The 24,913-nt window shown below is 40.1% G+C and overlaps 1 protein-coding gene across 1 annotated transcript in view; it reads left to right on the top strand.

The window, feature by feature from the left end:
• col24a1 (collagen type XXIV alpha 1 chain) overlaps positions 1-24,913 on the top strand; it is a 77,462-nt gene that overhangs the window by 16,945 nt on the left and 35,604 nt on the right. Inside the window, exons 5-24 of the mRNA XM_083970545.1 lie at positions 2,280-2,333; positions 5,569-5,622; positions 6,542-6,595; positions 8,153-8,197; positions 9,160-9,213; positions 9,628-9,672; positions 12,041-12,094; positions 13,849-13,893; positions 14,758-14,811; positions 15,443-15,487; positions 18,789-18,842; positions 19,168-19,212; positions 19,743-19,796; positions 20,341-20,394; positions 21,192-21,245; positions 22,431-22,484; positions 22,567-22,620; positions 23,363-23,407; positions 23,528-23,581; positions 24,274-24,318. Coding sequence (XP_083826671.1) covers positions 2,280-2,333; positions 5,569-5,622; positions 6,542-6,595; positions 8,153-8,197; positions 9,160-9,213; positions 9,628-9,672; positions 12,041-12,094; positions 13,849-13,893; positions 14,758-14,811; positions 15,443-15,487; positions 18,789-18,842; positions 19,168-19,212; positions 19,743-19,796; positions 20,341-20,394; positions 21,192-21,245; positions 22,431-22,484; positions 22,567-22,620; positions 23,363-23,407; positions 23,528-23,581; positions 24,274-24,318 — 1,017 coding nt within the window. The remainder of the gene's footprint in view (positions 1-2,279; positions 2,334-5,568; positions 5,623-6,541; positions 6,596-8,152; positions 8,198-9,159; positions 9,214-9,627; positions 9,673-12,040; positions 12,095-13,848; positions 13,894-14,757; positions 14,812-15,442; positions 15,488-18,788; positions 18,843-19,167; positions 19,213-19,742; positions 19,797-20,340; positions 20,395-21,191; positions 21,246-22,430; positions 22,485-22,566; positions 22,621-23,362; positions 23,408-23,527; positions 23,582-24,273; positions 24,319-24,913) is intronic.

Here is a 24,913-nt window from a genome sequence, read left to right as displayed (position 1 = left end):
CATCCTAACACAGTACTGTGGTTTAATCACCGAGTTTCAAGGAAGAGGTTATTGCGAGCCTTGGCTGCACTGAACTTGCTCATCAATTGCACCTGAGATATTAGTAGAAGTCTTGACTATTGTCAGGAAGCACTGCCGTATGTATTTACCACCACAATCAAACAGAAATTCTCAGGGAAAAGGGTGTTGACAGACATGTTTGTGCTTCGTGTGATTGAACTCTTTGTGAAAGTGGAAGACAATGGAGGATGCAAACATCGTTACTCACTTGTCAGCTCCTTTGGTGCATCCAGTTTGAATGACCAAACAATTCCAGCTGCAGCATCGGCGGCGGCGGCACATCCACTGTAATCTTGAGACTACACAACTGCCAAGGCTGTCATGATGCAATGCTGCGATCATGCCACAGGCCCTAAGGGCATATTTAAACAGAACAAGACACATTTTACTAAATGAATGTGGTGTGTGTTAGAAAGGCGGTGTGTGAAAAGTTCACTCTTGCTCTTTGTGGAAGCTCTATTAGCTCATTCACTTATAGACAGTTTTTTCTCTTAAAAATTGTCAGAAACCAATCGTAACTCACAACATTTGTAATTGCAGTTGGTCCATGGTGATGATTAGCGTTGTTTCTCTTTGTGTGTGTGTGTGTGTAGTTGTCTACATCAGTTTATAAGCTTTCTACATCAGTTGAAAGTAACATAAAGAAATTTAATTTTTACTTCTGTTTCCCTCCCCCAATCAAAGCAGGGTTTCAGAGCAAAAACAACTCTGTTATAACAACACAGAGATATATGCAGACGTGTTATTTTAATATATTAGTTATTAATTATAATAAGACAATGACAGATGTTCCCTGATGTTGGAGAAGCAGCAGCAGCATCTTTCTGGACTGTGTTAATAGGTTGTGTTGCAGCACAAGTAGAGCCAAGTTCAACTTCCCTGCTTTTTTTTTTTTTGGTGGAGCTCCCTTTGTTACGACCTCTTAGTGGACAGGTTTAGGACTCAGTGCAGTACTCAAGTCAGTCTGAAAGCGTTCTTAAAGGGATAATTCTGTTTTAATAGAGAATCTAACCAGACGAGATAGTAGACAGAGAAAGTTGGCAGACAGTAAAACATGCCTCCTAGTAAAATGCTGGGAAAGCACATGGCAGAGCATACTATCACACTATCACGCCCATAGGCTAACTCATAAAATAGAGACACGGGGAGGCTTGGAGTCATTATGTGGTGGGAAGCTGAGGGCAGTGTGTGGCACTGTGGTTATATCTCTGCTGTCTCAGCACAGAGCAGCAGACTTATTGTGCTGCCTCTAATTGTTAACGTTATCAGACTGTAACCTTATGGAGCGAGGTATGCCATTTGGTGTGGGCATTTGTCATGAAAAGAGACTCTAATTTGCTTCAGAGGTTATTTTTTATAATTTAAGCGGTTCCTGAAGATGACAGTTTAAGTGCTACAGGTGGTGATTGATTCAGTTATACAGTATTTTGTCTTTGTAGGGAGAGGGAAGCAGTGAATTTTAAAGGAGACATACTATGCCCCCTTTCCACAAATTAAAATAGTTCCCAGGTGTCTTAAAGACATGTCTGTGACATGCTTTGGTCAAAATACCCCAAGGATCAAACATCACAGCTCTTTTCATACTCTCAAAACAACCCTGTTCAGAACGGCTGGTTTCAGTGCCTGTCCCTTTAAATGCAAATGAACCACTGCTCGCCCTGCCCCTTCTACCGGTCCCAGGTAGGGGTGGGATTATGCAAATGTGAAACCTATTTACATCACTGGAAGACAACTGAGGGAACAGCTCGTAAAACCACATGGATTTTAACCTTGAGAGCCTGCACATCACAGATTGTTTTTGTCAATTCTCACATTTTGGGGGCTGGAAGGCAAGACAAACACCCCAAATATATGTTAAAGAGCCTTCAAAAAGTGATATTTCCATAATAAGTCCCCTTTAAGTAAATCATTTTGTATGGCTGTGGCCAAATGTTTCTCCCAGAACCTGACCCAAATCTGAGAGAGCAGTAACCAAGCCAGACCCAAACCCCACTGCTTTTTACTGTATGTCCAAACCTGACAAACTTGAAAATAAAATGCGTGTTATTGTTAGCATGTGCGGTATGTGTATGATTTTGAGCAACTATTTTCTTTTACACAAATACCTTAATCCGTGGTTCCTGTAGTTAAACTTGCTGCTAGAAAGACGGCTGTCTTAGCTTGTTGTTGTCAACAGTATATACAGCCATTTAATGTTGTGTCTTTCTGTGTCTTTTCAGGGTCCCGCTGGTCCACATGGAAATCCAGGACTGCCTGGACCACCTGGGTCCAAGGTGAGTGTCCCTATCTCATAGTAGGGGAACATAAACAGGTCCCCGAGACCGTCAGAGTCCTGGTTAGTACTTCTCAATGTGGACAAGCCAGAAGAGTTCCCTCAGAGCTGGAGCCAGGGCCACTGAGCTTAACACACTAGATTGCCATTTTCTGCACACTCTTCAATTGTGAAGCTCTAACCTTGAGTCTTTTGTCAATGGTAGTGAATCTCATTGGTAAAGAAATGGCGATTAAGTTTTTGTTCACTATGAGCTTCCCACTTTACAAATGTTTCATGACTGTTATTAATTGTTGACAACCTGGATAATTGTGATTAGGACTATTGACAAAAAATACAGTTTCTTCTGCTAAGAGGGCCATGAAAACTTTTCTTTAGACATAAAAAAAACCTACTACACCATTGTTACGTAAAATTCAAGCTATGTGTCAATAGCAAAGCACACTGCTTTAAAAACACAAATATCTTCATAAAATCTTACGTAAAACAATATAAATGCCACATAAAAAGGTTTTACAGTCACATTCCCAGTCACACAGTTGTAAATGAGCCAGTCACTGTAAAGCATATTGCTAACAGCTGATGTCAAACATCTGATCCAAGAACAACCTCAGTGGTCTGCCTGAGGTATGCCATGCTTCATTAAATTGTGTAATTTACTTTCTTGTATCGAGGGCATGCTCAGTGTCGATCAGAAGATGACATCACAAATCTCAACATGTTTAATCATGCTACAGGGAAAGGAAAAGCTAACAGACGATCATTTTTTATCAGCTGGAAAATGCCCTCAAGGTATTTCACGAGTGGGTATTATGATATCTCTGTGGTCCAGGTAATTTTAACAGTGTTTTATTAATCACATAGCTACAGTGGTTGTGTACTGGGCTCTTAGCTCTTCCAAACAATGATCTACAACTCAAAACAGTGCCTGAATGCACATGCAGCACACATGAGGAACTAATTATACCCATTCTTGCTAATGATTGTGAGCATAAAATATGACCAATTTTCCATTTATTAAATGAGTAAAAAAAACGAATGGAAAAAGCCCCACAGTGAACCATTGCTCAACCAGTTAAAATTAATTTCTGAGTTATATACTGTATTTTACTCTTTATATTTTCTATGAAAATCCATCACGGACACAGTGAAACGGGTAAAACTAGCTGACAAGTTGGGACCTGCTGCTCTCATTTGTTTTTGTGTGCTTTAGGAGGGAGTAGGGACCAAGGTGGTCAGGTGCAGAGGGCTGTCTGTGTGTGCATGTGTGTGCACGCTCATCTGTGTGTGAGGAAAAATTATCTGTATTTTTCTCTTGTAGGTATTTCATTGAAATTTGAATGTTGACACAAGCGCTTGCCACTTACATTAAATATTTAAAAATAATACAGTACACACATTTTTAGGATATTTTGGGATATTTTTGGATTAATCAAGAACCTCCTCACGAGGCAAATGCAGTTCATGCTGCTTTGCCAAAATTGCCATGTTACAGTAGTAGTGATGTCACAAGGTTAGTGGGAAAAAAAAGTATAGGTTTATCAAATGTGAAGTTACATCATTTAGGATAGCAGAGACTGATGTGCTGTCTACTGTCTGGGATTAGACCCAACCCATTTATATAGGATTGTGTGTTGACTGAAGTAGTCATGGGTAGTTGTTGCCCTATGGCCTATCTCTTATCTTAGATCATTGTTACCCCCTTTTTTTTCCCAGAGGGCATAATTATGCCCATCCTACTCATTAGTCACAACACTGACTTCACATACAGTGGGAAAAAGAGCATTTTTAAATCTCCTGTATAGAACCACATGTAAAAGATACATTGGGCATCGGTTCAACTAAGCAAGGATGTGGGTAGCTCCATACAGATGGTTGTGGTGATTGTGGTCCTGACTGGCTACCGCAGAGTGGCTGCATCCACATTGCAGTCATGCTACCTTCCTCCCCCCCTCCCTGTCTTTTTAATGTGAAACTTCTTGCTTCTAAGTTGATAGCTCCTCACACAGAGTCACAGAAATTATCAGGGGTGCAACGGATCTGATCGGATCATGATTTCAACAATCCGAATGGATCACGGATCAATGATCCGTTGCACCAGTATAAATTAGCCAAAGATGAGACAAATTCAGGAAAGAACCTTTAATTATATGATCTCTGCCTATACTACCCCACACACATAAAGAAAAGAATGTTCTGTTTTCCTCCTTGATTAGTCAAACAGCTCAGGGAGATGGATTGATGTGCTCTCTGTCACCTCTGACCCTGCATTTGGCTCAGGGCTTGTGATCCGTTATTATGAAACCCAAAGCTGCCTGCTTGCACGCTGTTCTTCTAGCTTGTACACCCACATTCATGTGTACACATACAAAACCAACATCAGTGTCTCTAATACCATGGTGACCTGAGTGAGTCATCGTCGAACCCCAAACCCCTTTGTGGAGGAGGAAAAGGGATTGAGAGCCTCTTTGTCTCAATTTGGAAAACATCTTCTCTTGAAATGTATTTGGTTGCTATGACAAATACAGAGGAATATCGTCCCAGGTGCTGAGCTTAGTTGACATGTGTTTTAAGCACAGCATGAAATGTTGTGACAATGTGCTTGCAGGACTTAAAGGGGCTTTCAGTCTGCTTCATGCACTGTTGACTTTTTTCTTTTTTTTCAAACTGAAAACTGTAGACTGTCTTCTTTACCATCCCCAAATTGTGTATGCTTCACTGGCTTCCAGTCAAAACTATGGAAATATGATGCTCAAAGTCCATTTGAAGTGGGTACAGACGGCTATTGTATGCCAGAAGCTGCAAGTCATTCATGAACATAGGAATTGATCTTGTATGCTGTGTAAACAAGATGCAGATGTAAAAAAAAAAGTTCTGTTTAACTTAATACTTACATAAATAAATCCGGCGCATCCTTAACATTTTTATATGTCAACATTTTTTGTATCAACCACGTTTTGGAAAACTGCTCATACACTTCTCCAATTGCTCCAAGTGAGAGATGAACTCTGAGGCCCCTAAAGACAAAGCAGTGTTTCTGTTACCATGCCATTACCATTGACATTGTTTACTCTTGGTTAGCTTCTATTTCTATCACTTAACACATGATAACCAGCTAGCCCTGACCAATAATATCAAAGGTTGAGTCATGTTTTTAATAACCTTAGTGAATAGTGATGGAAACAAAATTTGAGTTGCTTAAATGTCCTCAACCTGTGACCCTGTTTCTTTTATAGGGTGCAAAGGGAGACCCCGGACTGTCTCCAGGTCAGGCTCCACCGGGAGAGAAGGTAAGAAATCACAGTCACTGGTCTCTGTGTCTGGCTCCTTTATGCTCCACCTCCTGGGCAACAGCTGTTGCTCATGCTTCCAGTCTTCACACCTTCAGTGCTTTCATAACATCTCTCTGATTGATTTTTTCTCTGCTGTGGATTTCACATTTCAGTAATTGGAGCAAAATGTTCTGAAAACCATACTGGTGATTTAAAACAAACAGTATATTTTTTTATAGCAAGTAGTAAAAAAATATTTAAAAATCATGCATGTGGGACCCAGAACTTGTAATTTGTGGTTTATTAAAGGCAGATTTTTACGTTTCAACTAATAAAATGTGTTCTAGGGAAGGCTTCAGGAGACTAACACATATTTCCACAACTTCACTGGCATAAGACTAGTTGCCAAGCAAGATTATGTATATGGCTCAACTCCACTCGACTCTACTCAGCCCTACCTCATACTTGGTACCTTTTACCAAATAAAGACATTTCAAACATACCTCTGCCGGCGTTCACTGTGAGCTGAAGTGATATAAAGGATGGCATTAAACACAGATTGATCTGAGAAAATCATCATTTATGTTGTGTTCAAAGATGAGATCATGATGGCTCCTTTGTATCATTGCTTTAGTAAAGATACTGCAATGAGTAGGTTCTATCTGCAGGGGGAAAATAAGTACCTGGTACCAAAAGTGAGTACTGTAGCTTGGACTTGAGTTGAGTTAGCACCATGCAGTGAATACCTAAAGCAAATGGATGAATTTTCTTGCATAACATAAGTTTCTGAACATATCATCATTAGAAAGCATTCTTGAAGCTTTTGCATTGAAATCGACAGGTTGCTTTATGCAAATATCTGCACTATCTTCATCTCTTGAGTGATTGTGTGCATTTTTGTGAGTCTCATGTTACTCTATTTCATTTGTTTCAATAGGGTGACAGAGGTCCACCAGGTCTGCCTGGGCCAGATGGATTTTCAGGGCCATTGGTAAGACTTAGTATGTTAAACCTCTTGTATGTGTAATCAGCTGTTGCTGAAAAAAGGGCAAGGAGTGAAATACTTTGGATCTGTCTATGCTATGATTACAAGAGAAGCCCAAGTATTTCAGTGTGGAACTCTATGTAATATGTTTTACTTTTAAACAAGCATTTTCCTCTTTAGACCTAAAACACCGCTTTTTCTTAAAATCCTCTGTAATGTGGTGACACATTGGGAGGTGTTGCACACAGTATATTAGTTCATACAAGCCAATGAACCAAGAGTTAAGGGAACACACACAACACACACAAAATCAATCAGTGTCCCGACTCCCTACTGTGTTCTCTCTCAAGTTTTGCTAGATGTTAGCTGGCCGTGGTCTGGATTAGGTTACCTGGTCAGACAGACTGCAGCCCACCCTGCTCTCTGCCTGTCTTCACTTAAATCTTAGTTGCTATAAATTATTTTGGCTATTTTACTTTGTTGCTACATCTGCCTCCGTCACACTGTCTTCTTCATTATCTTTGCGTACCAATGTCTCTGCATGTACCTGACTGCAGCCACTCTCAGCCAGAGCTGGCAGAGCTGTCCTGGGATGTTTTGCTGTCTCGCTTGAACATGAGAGGCTTTAAGGTCAAGGTCAAAGGTCATCCAAAAGAGGAAAGACACCCTGTCCACTGTCAGGGGGTCAATGACATGCACAATATCCAATGCCTTCTCAGGTCAGCAGTCGTCATGCCTTTAAGAGAATTTCATGGACAATACTATGAGTAAAAAGGACCTGACATTCCTTCCATGTCGACCAGTGTGCACATTCATACGCATACTCATACTCTATATCTCTTCATTCAGATTTCCTCTGGCAATCTTTTACATTCCTGCTACTGGAATATAACCTGCAGCCTTTTGATAGACAGCAGACTTTAACAGAGGTCATCCTCTATAGTAGTTCTCTGTTGTTGTCCAGGTAGTCTCGTGAGTCGGGTGTCCACATAGCTGGCCGCCACCTGCCTCCCAGGAGGCCGTCACAGTGTTTGCAGTAGCTGAACCTAATATATCCAGCACATGAACTGTGCCCCGTCAGGTATTTTCAGAGGAAATGACTGGCTCTGAGACTCGACTCTTTACCCCCAAGTGGGCCTTTTTATTGAGTGTGAAGGTTCATGTGTCACAACCTCGGAAGCATACGACACAGTCAATTGAACTGTTCAAGAAGGGCTCTCGTTGCCCCGCTGACCTGACCCTGACCTTTTGTTTGGGGGCTGTAAACATCTGTTGTTGATAATCAAGCAAAGGGGAAAAATAAAGGGCTTCAGAGCAGATTAGTTGGGTTAGGGTTAGGGCTTTAAATGTTTTTAATTGTGTCCCTCTCAAACCACACACCTGCACAACCACATGATGCAATTATGTCTTGTCTATCAACACATCAGCATGTTAGCATTGTCATTGTGTTTTTTTCTCGAGTACATACACCTCATTGAATTGCAAGCATGGCTGTGGACATGTGTTCTGTGATGCCTTTGGTTTAAATGTACTCAAAATACACTGTTTTAATTCATTTTCAAGGGTCCTAAAGGTTATCCAGGACCACCCGGGCTGCCAGGAGAACAAGTAAGTCGTCTTGTGTGTGTAAACAACGCAACTTTTTACATTTGTTCATCAGCTCTAATGAAACCATCAAAGGCTAGAAACCAGAATGTTTTTTCACTGAGGCTACTGTGTATTAGTCCATATACTGTACATGTACAGCCTCTTCATGTTAACTGAAAGCAGCCACAGTTTCAATTATGCATAATTTTTAACCTAAATAGAATTTAAGAGTGCTAAAAGGTCACATTATTTCTGCTGTTATTTTAACATGGGGGTCTGTGGGGTCTGACTCCCTTCTGTAGCCGGCCTGAAGTAGCCATACATGGTGACAAGCCGCAGTTCTTAATTTTTCAAGCCCGGAGGTTGCTGCTTGATCATCAGCCAGTTACAACAGTCCTTCAGCTGTCTCCTCCCATGAGTGTCCAATTTTATCCTCAATTTATTCCCTCACTTTGATGGAAAAACTTTTCACCTTGTTAAATGCTAACAGTTAATGAGCCCCATTATACAGGCTCTCTACACGTCCACATCAGAGGATCAGATCCAAGCGTAGTGGTTTAAGAACAATATACAACCCTCACAGACTTATTGTAGTCCTGTTAGACAGTGATGATGATAATTGTACCGTTTCAAGGTCTGATTTATTCAGAATTGCAGCATGTAGTAATTACTGCAACTGATGACTGGTTTAAATTGTGCTGGTTAAAAAAAAAAGTGTAAAGTATCATATTAACAGCGGACTGAAAAATCAGCAGAGTGATCCAGTGAGGGAGGGGTGGTTCGGAGGCGTGCAGAAAGGTACAGTTAATAGACAGGGTTGTCCTGGTGGAGGTTGTCCAGAATGAACAGTGCTTGTTTTATTCCTCAGTTGGCAATGCTGGTAGAGGACTGTGTTTCTCCTCTTTCACTTTATCCATCCATCTAATCTCCCTATTCACCATTCACACTCTCTCTCTCTTTCTCTCTTTCTCTCTCTGCTGCAGGGCATACCAGGGCTTCCTGGGGAAGCTGGGGCTGCAGGTTACCCTGGCAGGCAGGTGCAGTGAAAAATACAAAAATACGCTCCCAGTTACCCCATTGTTCCTCAGAGATTCTTCATTCAGCTCTACAGAGAATACACAAATAATAACTGCATGATAAACAGTGTGTCTTCCAAATGTACACAATAAAAATGCTCAATTAAATGTGCACATTTAAATGCATAAATGAATGACTTTGGTTTCCCAATGTCATTTCAAATATGCTGTTTTTGGACTTTATTGATGAGAAAATATGTATTGCAACTTGAAATATAAAATGTGTTTTCTTTTAGATCTTTGTCACTCTGCTCTGTATCATATGAGGCCATTCAAAGTTTAATGTCTTTAGGTTTGTCTTATCATGTTAGATCATTCAGCTTTTGTGTCCTGTGACCGAAGGCCCTCCTCACCCACGTCTTTGTTTTGTTGCAGGGCTCAGCTGGGCCAGAAGGTAACCCAGGGCCTAAAGGTGTACGTGTAAGTACCAGCAGCTCTCTGCTCGCGTTATGCCTTCTTTTCATCAGCAGCAATGGATTGAACACTTTGTTTCCTGAAAGGATTAGGACGGTGTCAGACCCTCAGCCCTCCTCAAGAGAGACTGCTCAGGATCTAAGTTGAATCTCTAACCCGAGACATAGTGCCTGATGTGAGAATGCTTGTGGGGGCTGGTCCAGGCTCTGAGTTGTCACAATGAAAGCTGACTGGTTCTTTTTTACTATGGCTCATTCCTCAGCCAGTAGTAATACCCACAGAACAGGAAAACAGAGGAAAGAGAAGAGGATGGAATACAAACAGATGAGAGTATGAAAGTATGAAAGCAGAGAGGAGGAGTGAGGAATGAGGTCAAATGAGTTAGTGAGAGAAGGGACTTAGTGGAGCATTGCAGCTCTTAGAAAGAGGATAGCTGGGATTACTGTGTCAGACTGAGGCAGGCACTGTGAAATAGAGTCACCAAGACAGTGCACTGATAAGGAAGGAGTGTGTGAGAGAGGGTGGGCCTGGGTTGCACAAGTGACTCATACAAACCCACTGCTTCCTATGCAAACAGAAAAACTTGCCTATGTAATGCTTATAAAAGCAACACAATTATGTCCAGACTGGCAGTATCTGCATGCAACTGTGTTATATTTAGAAAACAGGCAGAGACAGCTTTCACATCTGATGTTATGTTGGATGTATGTTAACCAATTTAAGATATGATAGGTCTTTTTAAATGTGTTATTTGGCACATATGAAAATATTTAAGACCCACAAGAATCTGCAATGCATCATTGTCCTGAAACAGTTTGCAAGTAAAACAGAGTGGTAGGAAGTTCATATAAACAGGTTTGTGTGTAGAAGGTGAAAGAAAGGGGAGTACCTTTCCTCACAATGTTACACTGATTATATTGAATCAATCAATCAATCAATCAATCAATCAATCAATCAATCAATCAATCAATCAATCAATCAATCAATCAATCAATCAATCAATCAATCAATCAATTTGTTTATTTCGGGCATGTCAATTTAAATCATCATCATCACACTTCATCTTAGTTCAAATAATACAATACACATGGCCGAAAGGGAAAGCGGGAGAAGCAAAAGCTTATCTAGTCCTGCCCCCATTACCCACAGAATAAAAATATTTATCATAATCTTTTCTTCTTTTTTTTTTTACATTTTGATATAACATTCTTTTACTTATGACATTTTGACATAACATGTTACGGCAGTAGGTAGTATACAGATCATATCATAATCTTTTCTTTTTGCTTTTTTTACATTTTGATATAACATTCTTTTACTTATGACATTTGACATAACATGTTGGCAGCAGGTAGTAAACAGAGCTGAAGTTTAGCTCTAAACAGTACATACAGATTACGTGTGTGTTTGCACATGTGTCCATATTTGTCCGTCATGAGTGAACAACAGTCTCATCTTGTAGCTTGGCATGTCACAAAGTCACAGAATGGTCCAATCGACAGAGAGCAAAGTCCAGTGTACTTATTATTTGTTGGGATGGTGTGAGAGAGCCCTTTTTTGCCATTTTCTTTTATTCATCCATCTCCTCTGCAGCCTTCGCTGCGCTTAACCTCGCCATGTCCTCCTGAGTTTTGGCCATGTCAGCTCGCATTATTGACACAAATTCACGAACTGCTGTGATGTCGGAACGCATCCCGACCACAGCACTTCGAGTAGTGGCGTTGTCCGCCCTCGCAGCACGCAGCTCCAATACACAACATGATGCACACATGAGGCTGTCATTCAAGAATACTACCACAAATGTAGTGGATGTGTGGAGAGTTACTGATCTGAACTGAACTAAACAACTGACAGCAGCTAATCAAATATTCTTGAAAGTGTCACACTGAATACATCAGTATCTGAGCCAAAGACTTCAGAAATCCTAAGAATATATATGTAAAAGATAGGAAAACTCCTTTGACAGTATGATCCACTCTTTCCCCCGTCTGGGATTGAAATATCGGTTTCATTTGATTTGTGTGACTGGACCAAGCCTTTCACAGCTCTACTAGCCAAACCATTGTGATATATTAATAATCATCACTTCCAAATGATCTTGGTAAGCAGCACGATATTTTGAAATTGACTGATCATGGTACAGAAATGCTTTTTGGTGGCCAAGATGAACAAAAATTCTTGTGCTGGTGCTTTGAGACATCAATCATATCACTATTTTATGATCACGGGCATTGGGAAAGTGTTCCTGCTAAAACTAATTTATTTGATATGAAATTGAATAGAAATATAAGAATGAAATACAGCCTAGCATAAAAATGTGGTTTTGTGATAATATCCAGGCAATGTTGTGATGTCATATATTGTTGATTTCCAGGGTTTCATTGGGCCTCCTGGTGTTGCTGGGCCATTTGGGCTGGAGGGGGAGAAAGTAAGTGGCGTCTGTGTATTTTTTAGCATGATTAATCTGTGTCCTTTGACGCCTTTTTATTTACAAGTGCTATTCTATCTCTGATAAATCCTCTACCACTTGTCTTCTTCCTTTTGTTTCTCCTTCATTGTCTCATACTTGTTTTATGGAATGGCCTCCCACTAGATATCAAAGAAGCTACATCATCCACTGCAATTTTTAAGTCCCGTCATACATACCTCTTTACCCAATACTCTGGTTTAATCTAATTCTTAACTGTTTTATCATTTTCCTCTGCTGCTTTATTATTGTTTTTATTGTCTGTTATTATTGTACTTATTGTAAAGTGTATTGAGACCATGTACCATGGTGATTTTGCACTTTAAATTGATTGATTGTTACATCACTGACTGGTTGATGGGCACCAACTCCCATCAGACTCTTTGTTTTAGCACTTTGCACAATTTTGCTGTCAGTTCTTACTATGTCATGTATAACACCGATCAGCCACAATGTTAAAACCACTGACAGGTGAAGTGAATAACATGGATTATCTTGTTACTATAACACCTGTCAACAGTTAGTTCTCAAAAGGCGATGTGTTGTAAGTAGAAAAAAACTGGCAAGTGCAGGGATCTGAGAAACTCTGACATCGAACAGCCATCTTACACAGCCATGTGTATGGAGTATGCAGTGGTCAATACCTGCCAAAAGCGATCCAAGGAGGGGAAACCTCTGAAGTGGATACAGAGAGTCATGGACCCATAAGGGATATTGATAAGCTTTCACCTCTGTGTAAAGGCTGGCCCATGGATGAGCTGCTGTAGCACAGATTACAGTGTATGGGGCTGCGTAGCCCCAGTCCAGACTGACTATGCTGATGCCTTTCCACCATCAAAGTAATCCCCAGTGGGCGCAGATGGATAGCCTGATGTGTGTGTCATTTACCTGGGTTGGAGATTGCATAAGGATTCACTATGAAAAGAAGAGGAGGTGACAGAAGTAGTATAATGTTCTGCTGGGCATGAGTCCTGCCCTCCATGTGGATGTTACAGTAGCTTGATATTTGCCACCTATCTAAACATTGTTGCAGACCAAGTACCACCTCCATTGGTTGCGGCAGTGTCAGCAGGATAGTGCCCTGCCACCCTGAAGAAAATGTTCAGGAGTGGTTTGAGGATTATGACAAATCTCATCCCGAGCAGGCATCTGTGGGATGTGATGAGATATAAATCCAATTGTTGGACACTCCTCCACTTAACAGGATTTAAAGGATATGCAGCTAATGTCTTAGTTCCTGATACTACAGGATAACCTTGTGAGGTTCATGCCCCAACGAGTCGGAGCTGTCTTGGCAGCACATGGAGAACCTACACAACATCAGACAGGTGGTTGTAATGTTGTGGCTGATCGGTGTGTGTCTCTTTTTACAGTCATAGTTACTGATTGCTGTTCTCGTTGAGGATGTTGTGCAGCAGTAAAGTGTTCTCAGCAGCAGCTGTTTGAAGCTTTAATTTACTACTCCACGATGATGATGTCACAGAAAAAATGAATGATGGCATTCATTCCTTCATTCTTGATAGATCTGGTCTCAAGGAAATCCTGGTCGTTATGGCTCAGTTGTGACTTGCTGCTCTTCAGCTTGATTTGTGCCAGATGTCCTGTTAACTCAATCTGATGATATAGATATGACTAGTATACTTCTCTTTATATTCTGTGAAAAAAAAAACAGTACAGTACAGAGTAACACCATGTTATGTATTTTTTTTTTCTAGGGCATTCCTGGTCCTGTTGGAAATCCTGGCCCCAAAGGAAGACATGTAATAATGACTCTCTTGTGATTTCTGCTTTATTTTGCAGTTGCTTCTTAAAAGAAACTGAATACCTTTGACATATATCAACAAAAATCAGAGCCATTTGGAGGCAAGATTATCTGCGTTATTGTCAGGGAGATTGTATAAGCTGATGGAAATAGCTGTATTTGACTTCTTCAAAAGCCCTCAGGGCATCAAAAGGAGATAATTTGTATTTGGCATCTGTTGTGAATATGTTAAAGCAGTACAGCCCTGAAGGCCAGTGGTTAAACAGTTAAACAATACCATGTACTATGTTCTCCAATGCCAAATTTGTTCCAGGGTGGCACTGAAAAAAATTACACTTAGATAAAGATAGAGACAGATGGAATGTCTAGGTTGGGCCCTCACACTGTGAAAAGTTAATGCTCTAAAAACAAGCCCTAGCTTCTCTGTGTTGAGGTTGCCAAATGGGCAGTCGGCCCAGTGTCTGTTTTATCCGAAGGGTTTTTTCTGGAACACTGAGCGATGTCTGGCTAACTGGATCAAAGACTGTGGCCCAAAGGCTGCTGTAAGCCAGTCCACAAGCTCACCAATACACTCACTAATCTTGCTTCATTAAATAAGCATTATTTTCACACGTTGTCAATGCAAATTTGATCTCGATCAACAATTTAAGGAAGTGGCATCTTGCATGATACTGCATATGTGAACTAAAAAAATGAGGTGCTACACATAGCAGTAGCGATGAAGATGAAGATGCGCAATAAAAAGCAAAATGAACTACTCCTCATTCACTTCTATGGTGGTGTCTTGTACTTCAAGTTGAGACTGTCGAGGAGTGTTTGTCCTGAGTTTCTTTGATTGAATGCGCATGTGTTCGTCCCTCAGGGTATTGTCGGAGATGCTGGGGAAAGGGGACCACCTGGTCCTGATGGCAATGAGGTGAGAACTGTTGTCCTCCTCCGTATGTGTTTTCAATTTCCCTCTTTTTGTCTTCTCCTATACTCGCTATTTCACTTTTCTGTCTTCCATCTGCAAAGCCTGGGCATCCATCTGTGTTACTTGTCTTCTCTTGTCAGTGACTAAATGTACAACTGCACTTTATTAACCTATTTCTGACTTTATTTTACTCTCTTTTCATGTATCTAAAGGCCTTTTAGCATCACTGCCAAGATGTATCAATATTGTATGATTAAAAAACCAAAAAGTAAGATTTTGACACAAACCTTTCTCACCAAGTAAATTTTTTTTAAAGAGAAAATGCATTCAGATGACATAACTGTCATTGTCTATAAATGCATATAAATTAATTTCATACTGTTCACACAGATTAATCTGACATTAATGAGTATTTAAGAGTTTTCCTCAGAGGGCAATTCTGCAAATTGAAAAAGTTGCCTTTATTTGTTTCAGACATAAATTAAGTCTGGAGCCTATGTCATCCAGGATGTTGGCACATGAAAACATAGTTTCACTTACAGTATTTCCAATGTAGCCCCTTGGAAATGAGGAATGTGCAATACTGTAAGTGTCCTGTCCTGTGTACTTAGGATGTTGCTGTGATGTTTCACAGGGGCCTGTTGGTGGGGCTGGCATCAGTGGCTTTCCTGGTCTAAGGGTGAGTATCAGTTTTTGCAGTGTTGTAATTTTTATTCATGTGTTATATTTCCCATACTGAACGAGGAGTATCCATCTGACATTCATTTGGCTCAAACTGTCTGTACTTGTTTTCAAGGTTGTCTGTCAGTCTGTCTGTCTGTTAACTTGTCTATCTCTCATGGTTAGACTGGGGTTTGGATGATCAATAGCACGTTTTGCCATGCCCTCCATGAATGGTCGTGGTTGATGTGATGTGTATTTTTTTATGTCTCTGCAACAGCCAGAGCCATATTGTTTTTGGATTGTCTGTCTGTATGTGCTTCCAGTCTGTTTTAGTAAATGTACAGTTTGTGGAGTTTGGGGGTAAAAAAAAGTCACTCACAGGTCTTAAATGTTACCTGCATGACCACTTGGGGGACCCTGTCTCATATTGCACTGAGAAAAGAAAAAATCCATGTTCTCACAGACCTAAAAATATCTTTTCACTGTGGAACTGTTAAAAAAAAAGTCTGAGCTCACAGACGCCTCTTAAACATGTTCATATTGGCAAAATAGATACAATTGTACATATGGTGGGTTTCCTGTGTCATGATTTCAAGCCTCATTTTCACTGGTTTGCTGTCCTTACAGCCTGGGGATTTATTGGGGTGTTTGAGGGGTCACCTGGTGTGGCGCTAGACACATCTGGATAGATGGAGTTTCCTTAACCTTCACCTCAGCTACCGGCTGTAAGTCAAGTTTACTAGTGACACAGTCAGACATGAAACATGCAGACATCATCTTTCAGATTTTTGTTTAAATAAGGTTATAATTACAATATTGTAAATGTAAAACAATTATATACTGTATAAGGAATACCACATCTACAAGTGTGTCAGAGTTACAGACTAACGTGACCCAATTCATGTAATCTGTCACTGTCTATATGTGTCACTTTTCAAAAGCAAATTATTGTCACCCCAGATTAATTGAAGTTGGGTTGTGACATGTGCATGTCTACCAACATCCATATGCTACCAAGTCTTTATGCCACAAACTGCCTTTGGACTTTGGGTTTACTCTGCAAGGTTGTTGCTGTTGTAGCACTTTGAGATTTTTTGGTAAATATAAAGTGCGTTACAAATAAAATGTATTATTATTATTATTACTCTGCAAGGTGCCAGAGGTGCAGTGTCTGATTTAGTTCCCGCCCCTTGTTTGTACTTAGAACATAACATCAGTTCTGCTCCCCGCCCTGACTCATAGAGAGGTTGTTAAACAGTGGAAAACTGGCAAACAATCTTTAATAACATGTACCGGTAATGGAGCGCTGCTGCCCATGCAGGCAATGCCTACCACGCCTCTGCACTGTTAAACAGTATTGCCGCTGCCACCCATGCCAGCTCAGATTAAAACCGATGTTTATGATTTGCATGAAGTGCAAAAATCACTTATTGTGGAAATGCCCAGAGCTCAGATCTCCTTTTAGTTTTAAAGATTAGAAGATTTGTTTATATTGTAGATTACATGTATGGATTACTTACTTGTAGTTTCTCACAAACTACAAAATGATGCATATTTTATACAACAATTACCCAACCCCTGCCCAAAAGTGATCATAATTAATAATAATTAAAGTTGATGTAGTGGTTACTTGTCTTAATAACAACAAATCATTGCCACTAAGTACTCTTGAGTAATCACACAAGAGAGCCAAAATAGTGACACCTCTTTAATCCAGTCTTTGATGTAATTCATATTCAGTCAATTTTTCAGATGACTGATTTTGACAGGTGATCCAACAAAGAACTTTAATTTGACATCTAAAACTCATTTTCACTTTGCCAGTGTCAGTCACACCATTGTGGCTTTAGTCGTGCCCACTCACTTATTGAAAGGCAATTACACAAAGTTAGACCTTTAGTTAAGCAATCAGACGGAGAACAGAAACAGAGCAGCAAGTGTTCGTTCTGGTATGCACTTGATGTCTTTGCCAGTGTGTGACTGAACTAAATGTGATGCAGCCAGACACTTTTTCACAGCCTGAAAAAAAAGCAAGAAGGTGAGGTAGAGACAAAAATAGTTTTGACATGTGATAGGTTGTGTGTGTTTTACTGTTTTACCTCTATAAGCTTCAACCAGTTTTTGATCATTTTCCCATGTGGGCAGAGTTCCTCATGTACAGTTTCATGTACTTTCCCCTCTGGTATGTTGCCTTTCAAGTATATGATAGTGGTAAAGTTTATGATTGTTCTGAAGCTACAGTGATTGTGTTGAAATAAGATGTTCACAATGCAACAGGATGTTTTTTGTTAAATCTTTAATGACTTAAATGAGCTTAGGAGATGATGGTGATGTGAGGATAGTCTCGAACCACCTGGAAGTCAGGCTTCATCTTGACAGCGGTTGGAGCAAAAGCTCCGTGTGGGATGTTGATGCACCAGATCACGTCACTCAGGCTGGTGGACACCAGAGTTTTGGGGGAAAAGTTTTTATCTGCTCCTTTCATGTTGTTTTTCCATGTGTTCTGTGCTGAAAGCTTCTTCTGATGGAGCACACATGATAATTGCCTGTCTCGCTGCAGTACCACAGAGAAACTACAACATGAATCACTGGCACTGACAGGGTCCAGATGGAAACCTAGTTTAAGCCACATGTCCCTGATGACATAATATTGTGCCCCATTCTCTCACTTTTTAATAGCCCATGGATTTGATTGTGTTGAAGACAGTCGATCAATAGAAATGTTTTGAGTTTCCCTTTTCTGAAAAAGTGAGATAAGATGTTGAAGGTTCCTAATTACAAATGCATTCATTTCTATCGACTCTTTTAACATGAGGCAAACACTGTCTTTGTTCCTGCTTGTCTTGGAATACATTCTGACAGAATGGTTGAAGACATCTTTTCAACCAAATCAAAAAGAAAAACATGAGTGAACAGGCTGCCACTGTCTGCTTATATACATATATGTGATTGCTCATACTAAAAGTGTACTGCACCACACATGCCCATCATTGTTACCACAACATCATTGCTGCTGACAGTGTTACAGCAGTAAAGTGAAAACCAGCAGTAACCTGTAACCCGTGTGCTTGTAAAAGATATTTTTTCAGTGCAGCCAGCCACACATTCTGGCCATTCCCACCTCGCCTCTGTCATTACAGTGGATGTTGAGGGCTGGCAGTGGCGAGCAGGGCCGAGCCTAGACCCATACCAAGCTACTGGAGGATGCAATGTTCTCACAGCGAAGTTCTGTTGTGACAAAAGAGAATGAAAACGGCGGCGTGTGTTTGTGTATTCATGAAGCATGAATTCCACTGTGTACCTTTTCCTCTCCCCAGGGGGAACCAGGGCCTGAGGGACTGCGAGGGCTGCCTGGTCTGGTGGGACCACAGGTAGGCTAGACATTAGCTACTGAAAATGCTGTAAATTTGTATCCTCAAAAAACAAAACAAAAAAAACAGTGCAAGAATACATGAATCCTCTGACATGCCATAGTATGCATCGTTGATGAAGCGTGAGAAACAACTTTCAAGGCTTTTGCAACAAAGTCAACTTATCATTCATCAACTCCTCCTCCTTGGCTTCACATCATTTGGCTTCACATCATATGCAAAACTAATTCTGCCATCAAAGTTACTGATTTATTGAAAATCCTTTCTTCTCTCCAACTCACTCACTCGTCTAATTTCCCTCCCTCCTTCCGTCTGTCCCTGGCAGGGCCCAGCAGGACGAGCCGGCCTGCCTGGATTGAAAGGTGATAAGGTGATCTAAATATTTATATTATTGCAATGTATCTGTGTTTTATGTGTCAGCACTCCAACTTGCATAATTGGACATATGAACAACAGATCATTTAAGATTTTGTTTACAGCCACCTGCTAGACCCATCAGCCACAACATGAAAACAGGTGACTGAAACTACAAATTAAATTTCAAATCAAATTACCAATGATTCAAAATACATTTTTTAGAAGTGCAACAGATAAACACCAGTCAGCCTCAACAAGATAAACAGTCACTTGTTTTAATGTTGTGGCTGATCAGTGTAAACTTGAATTCAGTATTATGATAATTGATAATTCTACATGTGGCCATTTGTTTTCACGACATTCAAAGATACATTTTTATAGCAGATTGGTTTCCATTTGACGTGATGCTGCATAATGTGAATGTGTTGTGCAATACAGTATATACTGTGTGCTTTGTACCTGTCTATGTTTGATCTATGGTTTCGTGATCACTGTGGCAGGGTAGTGTTGTGTTATATCTCTGTGTGATACTGTGAAATTTAGGCTGAAGTGGGACCAAGGGGCGACCCAGGAGATACGGGGTACCAAGGGGATAAGGTAAGTCTACTGTTACACACAAGAGAAAGCATACACACACACCATGTGAGCATTACTATGTGTTATGGTGTAAACTGTTAATAGCAGCAGCTTATTCAACAAACTTCTTTTTTGATTTTATGCAAACATCAGTTATTCTGACTTCACATGACCTCACTGCAGAATTCAAAAACATATTTTGTTTTTTTCATTTTATGATGTTTTTTATACGATAAATTGATGTTCTTGTTTTTCTTGTTAAAATGTGTTGACAGGATCTCAGTTGATCTCTTGCTGTGACAAATAATTGGACAATAGCAGAATATTTGGAGGAGTATTGATCTTTGCTAAATCAGGAAAACATTCATCTAAACTTTTACACAAATTCCAAGTGCGTTGTGTGTGTTCGAATGAATGCAGATGTTGATTCATTCATCACATGAAGTCACCACATAATTCTTGCCTCATGCAAATATCTGTGTATTTGTATGGAAATTGATGCAAAACACACACAGACAAACAGTGTGCAAGGCCAGTTTGAGAGTATTATATCTGTATCTTTCAGGGTGCCGCTGGTTTGCCTGGTCCCCCTGGGCCAAGAGGGAAACCAGGACCACCGGTATGTTCGTGTGAGTGTGTATGTGTCTGTGCCGCTTTTATAGACAGAGCCATGTAAACACAGTGTACCACAACGAGATCTGGACTCTATTTGTGTCAGCTCGTAAACTGCAGCCTGTTCAGACACATTCACAACACATCATGCACTTGCAGGTTAATGAGCTCAAATGAGGGGAAAAAAGAAGTGGGATGAAGGTTTAGAACAGTTATTTGTTAGTCATTTGGGAAATATAAATATGAAGTATGGAATGCCAAAAAATGGTCTGGTATTAGTTTGATAAAATGATAACTGAGAGGATTTCTTTTCAGTAACCTATTTTCAGTTTAGTTTGTGAATCAACTAAATCCCTATTTTTTACCAAAAAACAGCAAATTCTCATTGACATATTTCCAAATGTAGTAACACAAAACACAACGTAGATGACGGAAGCAGACATGAAGTGAGATGTGTTTGGGCCCTGATTCCTGATTCCCAGTGTACATGACACTTTCTGTATGTAATACATGTTGATTCATTGTTCATTGTCAATGAAAATAAACTTTTGTTGTCATATGCATCAAATGGCTCATAGAACTCAGTGTGAAAGTCAGATCCAAATTTCATAGGAAACCAAGTTTCATGAAGAAAAAAATATATAAACATAGATCATGTGTTCTGTTTATATACGGTATTATATAAGTGGTCGAAAAGAGGTGGGGGCTGTGTTGTATGTGGGTAATCAGAGACAAGGAAAACACAATGAAGCTGAGAAAAATACCTTGTCGTCCTGTGTTCTTTTCTTTCTTTCTTCTTAACAGGGTACAATTGGTGATATGGGGGTGCAAGGACCACATGGGCCTCCAGGGCCAGAGGTAGGATATATACATATACATTTATATATTTATTTATTAGTTTATTTGAAAAGGGACAGTGTTCATTATAAAACATTGTAGCTAAAAGGCTAATTTTCATCGGTAGTCCCTCTGCCTGATGTTAAAGGGGCATCCTATAAAAAAGACAGAAACAAGAAAATACCACATATAAAAACACATTCTAGACACAATTGAAAGACAACAACACACATCCACGATTACATCATGCTCTTACATACTTACATTACTCTTACATACATAGAAAATTGTATCAATGTTCACACACATGAGTTTTCATATTCAACATGTCCTCTTTTTATCACAAAGTTTTCTCAGAACTCTTTACACAAACACAGAGGCAGCCATGAAACCTCCTCATCTTTTTGTACCTTCACTTTCCTATTACAAAAAGAATATGAAGAACCTTTCTTTCTGTTGAGATATCAGTGGTTAAATTTGATCTTTTCTTATCCTAATGAGGAAAGCAGACGCACAAAATTTTCCCTGGTATTCAGTGAAATGATTCATACCTCACTGACAGAATTTGAGAGTGGGCAATTAAGTTATCAGTCAAGTCGCCTCACTGGGCCCAAAACCTTATTTTGTCCATGTGTTGCATCAAAGAAAATTTCAATATTTCATCCCATGCATTCCTTAGTTGGGCATCTCCCTCCAGCATGTCTGTGCTTTGGATGTCAAATATTTCACTTTTGTCAAAGAGGTCATAGTTGATGCTACAGAATACGTGGAGACCCGTTGCTTTCAGGGGTGCAACACGACTATAGGTCACTCAGGTCACAACTAGCACGTGTGTTTTCTCAAATGAGCGATTGTGTCTTGGCAGGCATGCCTGCAGGTATTCAGCCTCGTAACAATCCATCACCATCCTTACATCAGTTTCCTATAAGTGTGCCTATGCACTCCAGAAGGACCTAAGACCTATGTGTGTTTGATTTATGTGTGTTGCCTTCAGTGATTTGCAAAGAGTAGTTGCTATAGTACATCTACACACAAACAGACCCGCTTTATACCTGCCAGTACCATAATCCTACCACACCTGTAATGCACACATGTGGAAAAAACTGGTTTAATATGTGGGCTCAACCATTTAGTCATGTGCCAGATGACATATGGTATAAAACATGTAGTGCAACAATAATTTTGCTCTCTTCCTGTTTTTTCAAGGGGTTTCCTGGAGACATTGGAATACCTGGGCCCAACGGTCCACCTGGTCCAAAGGTACCACTTAAACTCACTTTCTTGCCATGCATTCACCCATTCAATTCATCCAGTTAAATTCATGCATTCGGCTGTGTTTCAGGGTATGCAGGGAGCCAGAGGACCCCAAGGCCCGCAGGGGCCAAAAGGAATACAGGTGACACGATTGAACACCCGATTTAGTTATTTCAGCTACACTCTGACTAATAGAGAAAAGTGGAAAATATGGTTCATCTAGGGATTTCCATTGGATCATCAGTCACTCTGAAGCAAGAGAAAGTAATATATTGATTCTTTTTTGGCATCAAGTCATATCTCAAACGGTTGCAGTTTGGCCCTCTCACTAGGGTGTGAGTTTTTTTTTCCTGTGATATCTCTCGGGGCATGTTCCACTGAGTGAAGTCATGATTCACCATTGGGTGCTTATAAAAACAAGGTTGAAAGTTTTCCAGCCCTGGAAAAAACGAACAGAAGCCTTTGGAAGGTGTACAACACATACACATTTCTATTGTGCTGAAAGTTTCCCCATTGGCCCAGTGCAACACGTTATTGTTATGAAATCACACTTCAGTCAGAAACAAAGCTGTTGAAATCTTGATACAAAAAACAGAGAAAGAAATGTTAGAAGTATTTCAGCCCTAATTTTAAACAATGAAGTGATTCAACTTTCTTAGTTATTTATTGAAGCTTAACTTTTAAGAGGTTTTCATAGCTCAAAATATTTTTACAATTTTCAAAGGAGATGCCAGCATGAGTAGTTTAGGTCTTCAATGTTGAGTTTGAAGTTATGGAAATAGCGCTGCATGTGGTGTTGTTCATATTTTTTGGTCTATTGGATTAGCTATGTTTGTATGCGTGTTTACTTATTATTGTATGATAAACTGTACCATGTTCTGCAGGGTGAGGAAGGACCACTCGGCCCACCTGGCATCGCTGGCCCCACTGTAAGAACTCCTAGATCCTATCTTGAATCAGCTGGTTGTGATTAACGACATTATGAGCCCGACTGTCCTCTGGTCATTATTTATGATGTGGATACACGTGTCTTCCTCTCTGCCTTACAGGGGAGATCTGGAAGGAAAGGCTACATCGGTGAACCTGGTCCTGACGGGTTAAAGGTGAGTCTTCTGTCATAACTGCACTATCATTACTGCACTGTAGACCAAAACTAACCAGGGTTTGTCTGTAATTGTCAAGTAGAAGTTTAAAAAAACAAAACAAGTCTGCCTGTGTATGGAGATCTGTGTTTCCAAAGCAATGAAAATCATATGCAATATCTACTTTACCAGAAAGTCCACCCATCTTTAGGACACAGTGCAACAGATTATACTTTATACTTTTGGTTTTGATTATTTAACTGTGTTTTTTTTTGCTGCAGCAAACCACAGCATACCTACCTGTTCATTTAGTACCTTTATTGCTGTAAATGTCTTTTGTGCCTACCACAAATGCAGTACTATGATCAGGGTCTCAGTGTTTTCCAACGTCTTATCATTGTAAATTATGGTCTAGTCGTGCTTACCACTGTGCACCACAGTCTCCGTGTTTGTGACCAACTTATAGAAGGCCTAGACTTGCTGTGCTGCTCTTAATTAGGAGTGAAGATTATCTCTTACAGGGCCATCGTCTGGCAAACCACAGTCAGCAGCAACACAAAATTATTCAGGCTCAGCTCAGTGAGTGTGTGTGTGGGCCTTTTTAAACTTAATATCCTGAGAGATCTGTGTTGGTAGTAGGGCAAGATGGTAACATAGATCTCCTTAATTACAGGAAGCTAACCACCACACTGTTTGATGTTTTCTGCTTGCAGGGAGAGAAAGGGGACATGGGAAATGTTGGAAAAATTGGACCGCAAGTAAGTTTCTTTTCCACTTTTTTTTGTAATTACATTACTAATCTACAGCAGGAAGGCTGTTGATTAAAGCCTTTCCATTAAATGCCTCTGCAAGTGTTAATGTGGTGCCTTTGCTGTTGCCTTAATAAGCCTCCGTTTCCTTAAATGTTCATGGTTTGCTTTAAGATAAATGCACACATGTCACATCTCATTGAGAACTGCTTCCACAATTAAGGGAATGAAATCCCCCGGTGTGCCAACGCTGGGGGAATTTACAGGAGCACTTTTCTGGTGTCTTGCTGTTTTCCTGACCCACTTTAAATGTTAAGAGAAATTTGGATACTGTCCCACCACCGAACAGTGTTTTCATCATGACATTGGCAGAAAACCAATTTCATGAGAGCAGAAGGAACACCAATCAGAGATCCATGGAAGTGACCTCATTTGGGTTGCACATTTGTTTATGGCTCGAAGCCTACCAAAGTGTGTTTGATGTCTGTTGTTGCCAATGAATCATAGTAAGGGTGCATGTTGTCAAAGTAAGATTTAACAGAAAACGTTAATCCAAGAATATGCTGGTCTTCGTCCATCAAGTTGTCCCGTAGAATACTGTACG

Source organism: Trachurus trachurus (genome assembly GCF_905171665.1).
Source record: "Trachurus trachurus genome assembly, chromosome: 4".
NCBI lineage: Eukaryota > Metazoa > Chordata > Actinopteri > Carangiformes > Carangidae > Trachurus > Trachurus trachurus.
Note: the sequence above shows the minus strand (reverse complement) of the source record. Positions and strands in the feature narration are given on the sequence as shown.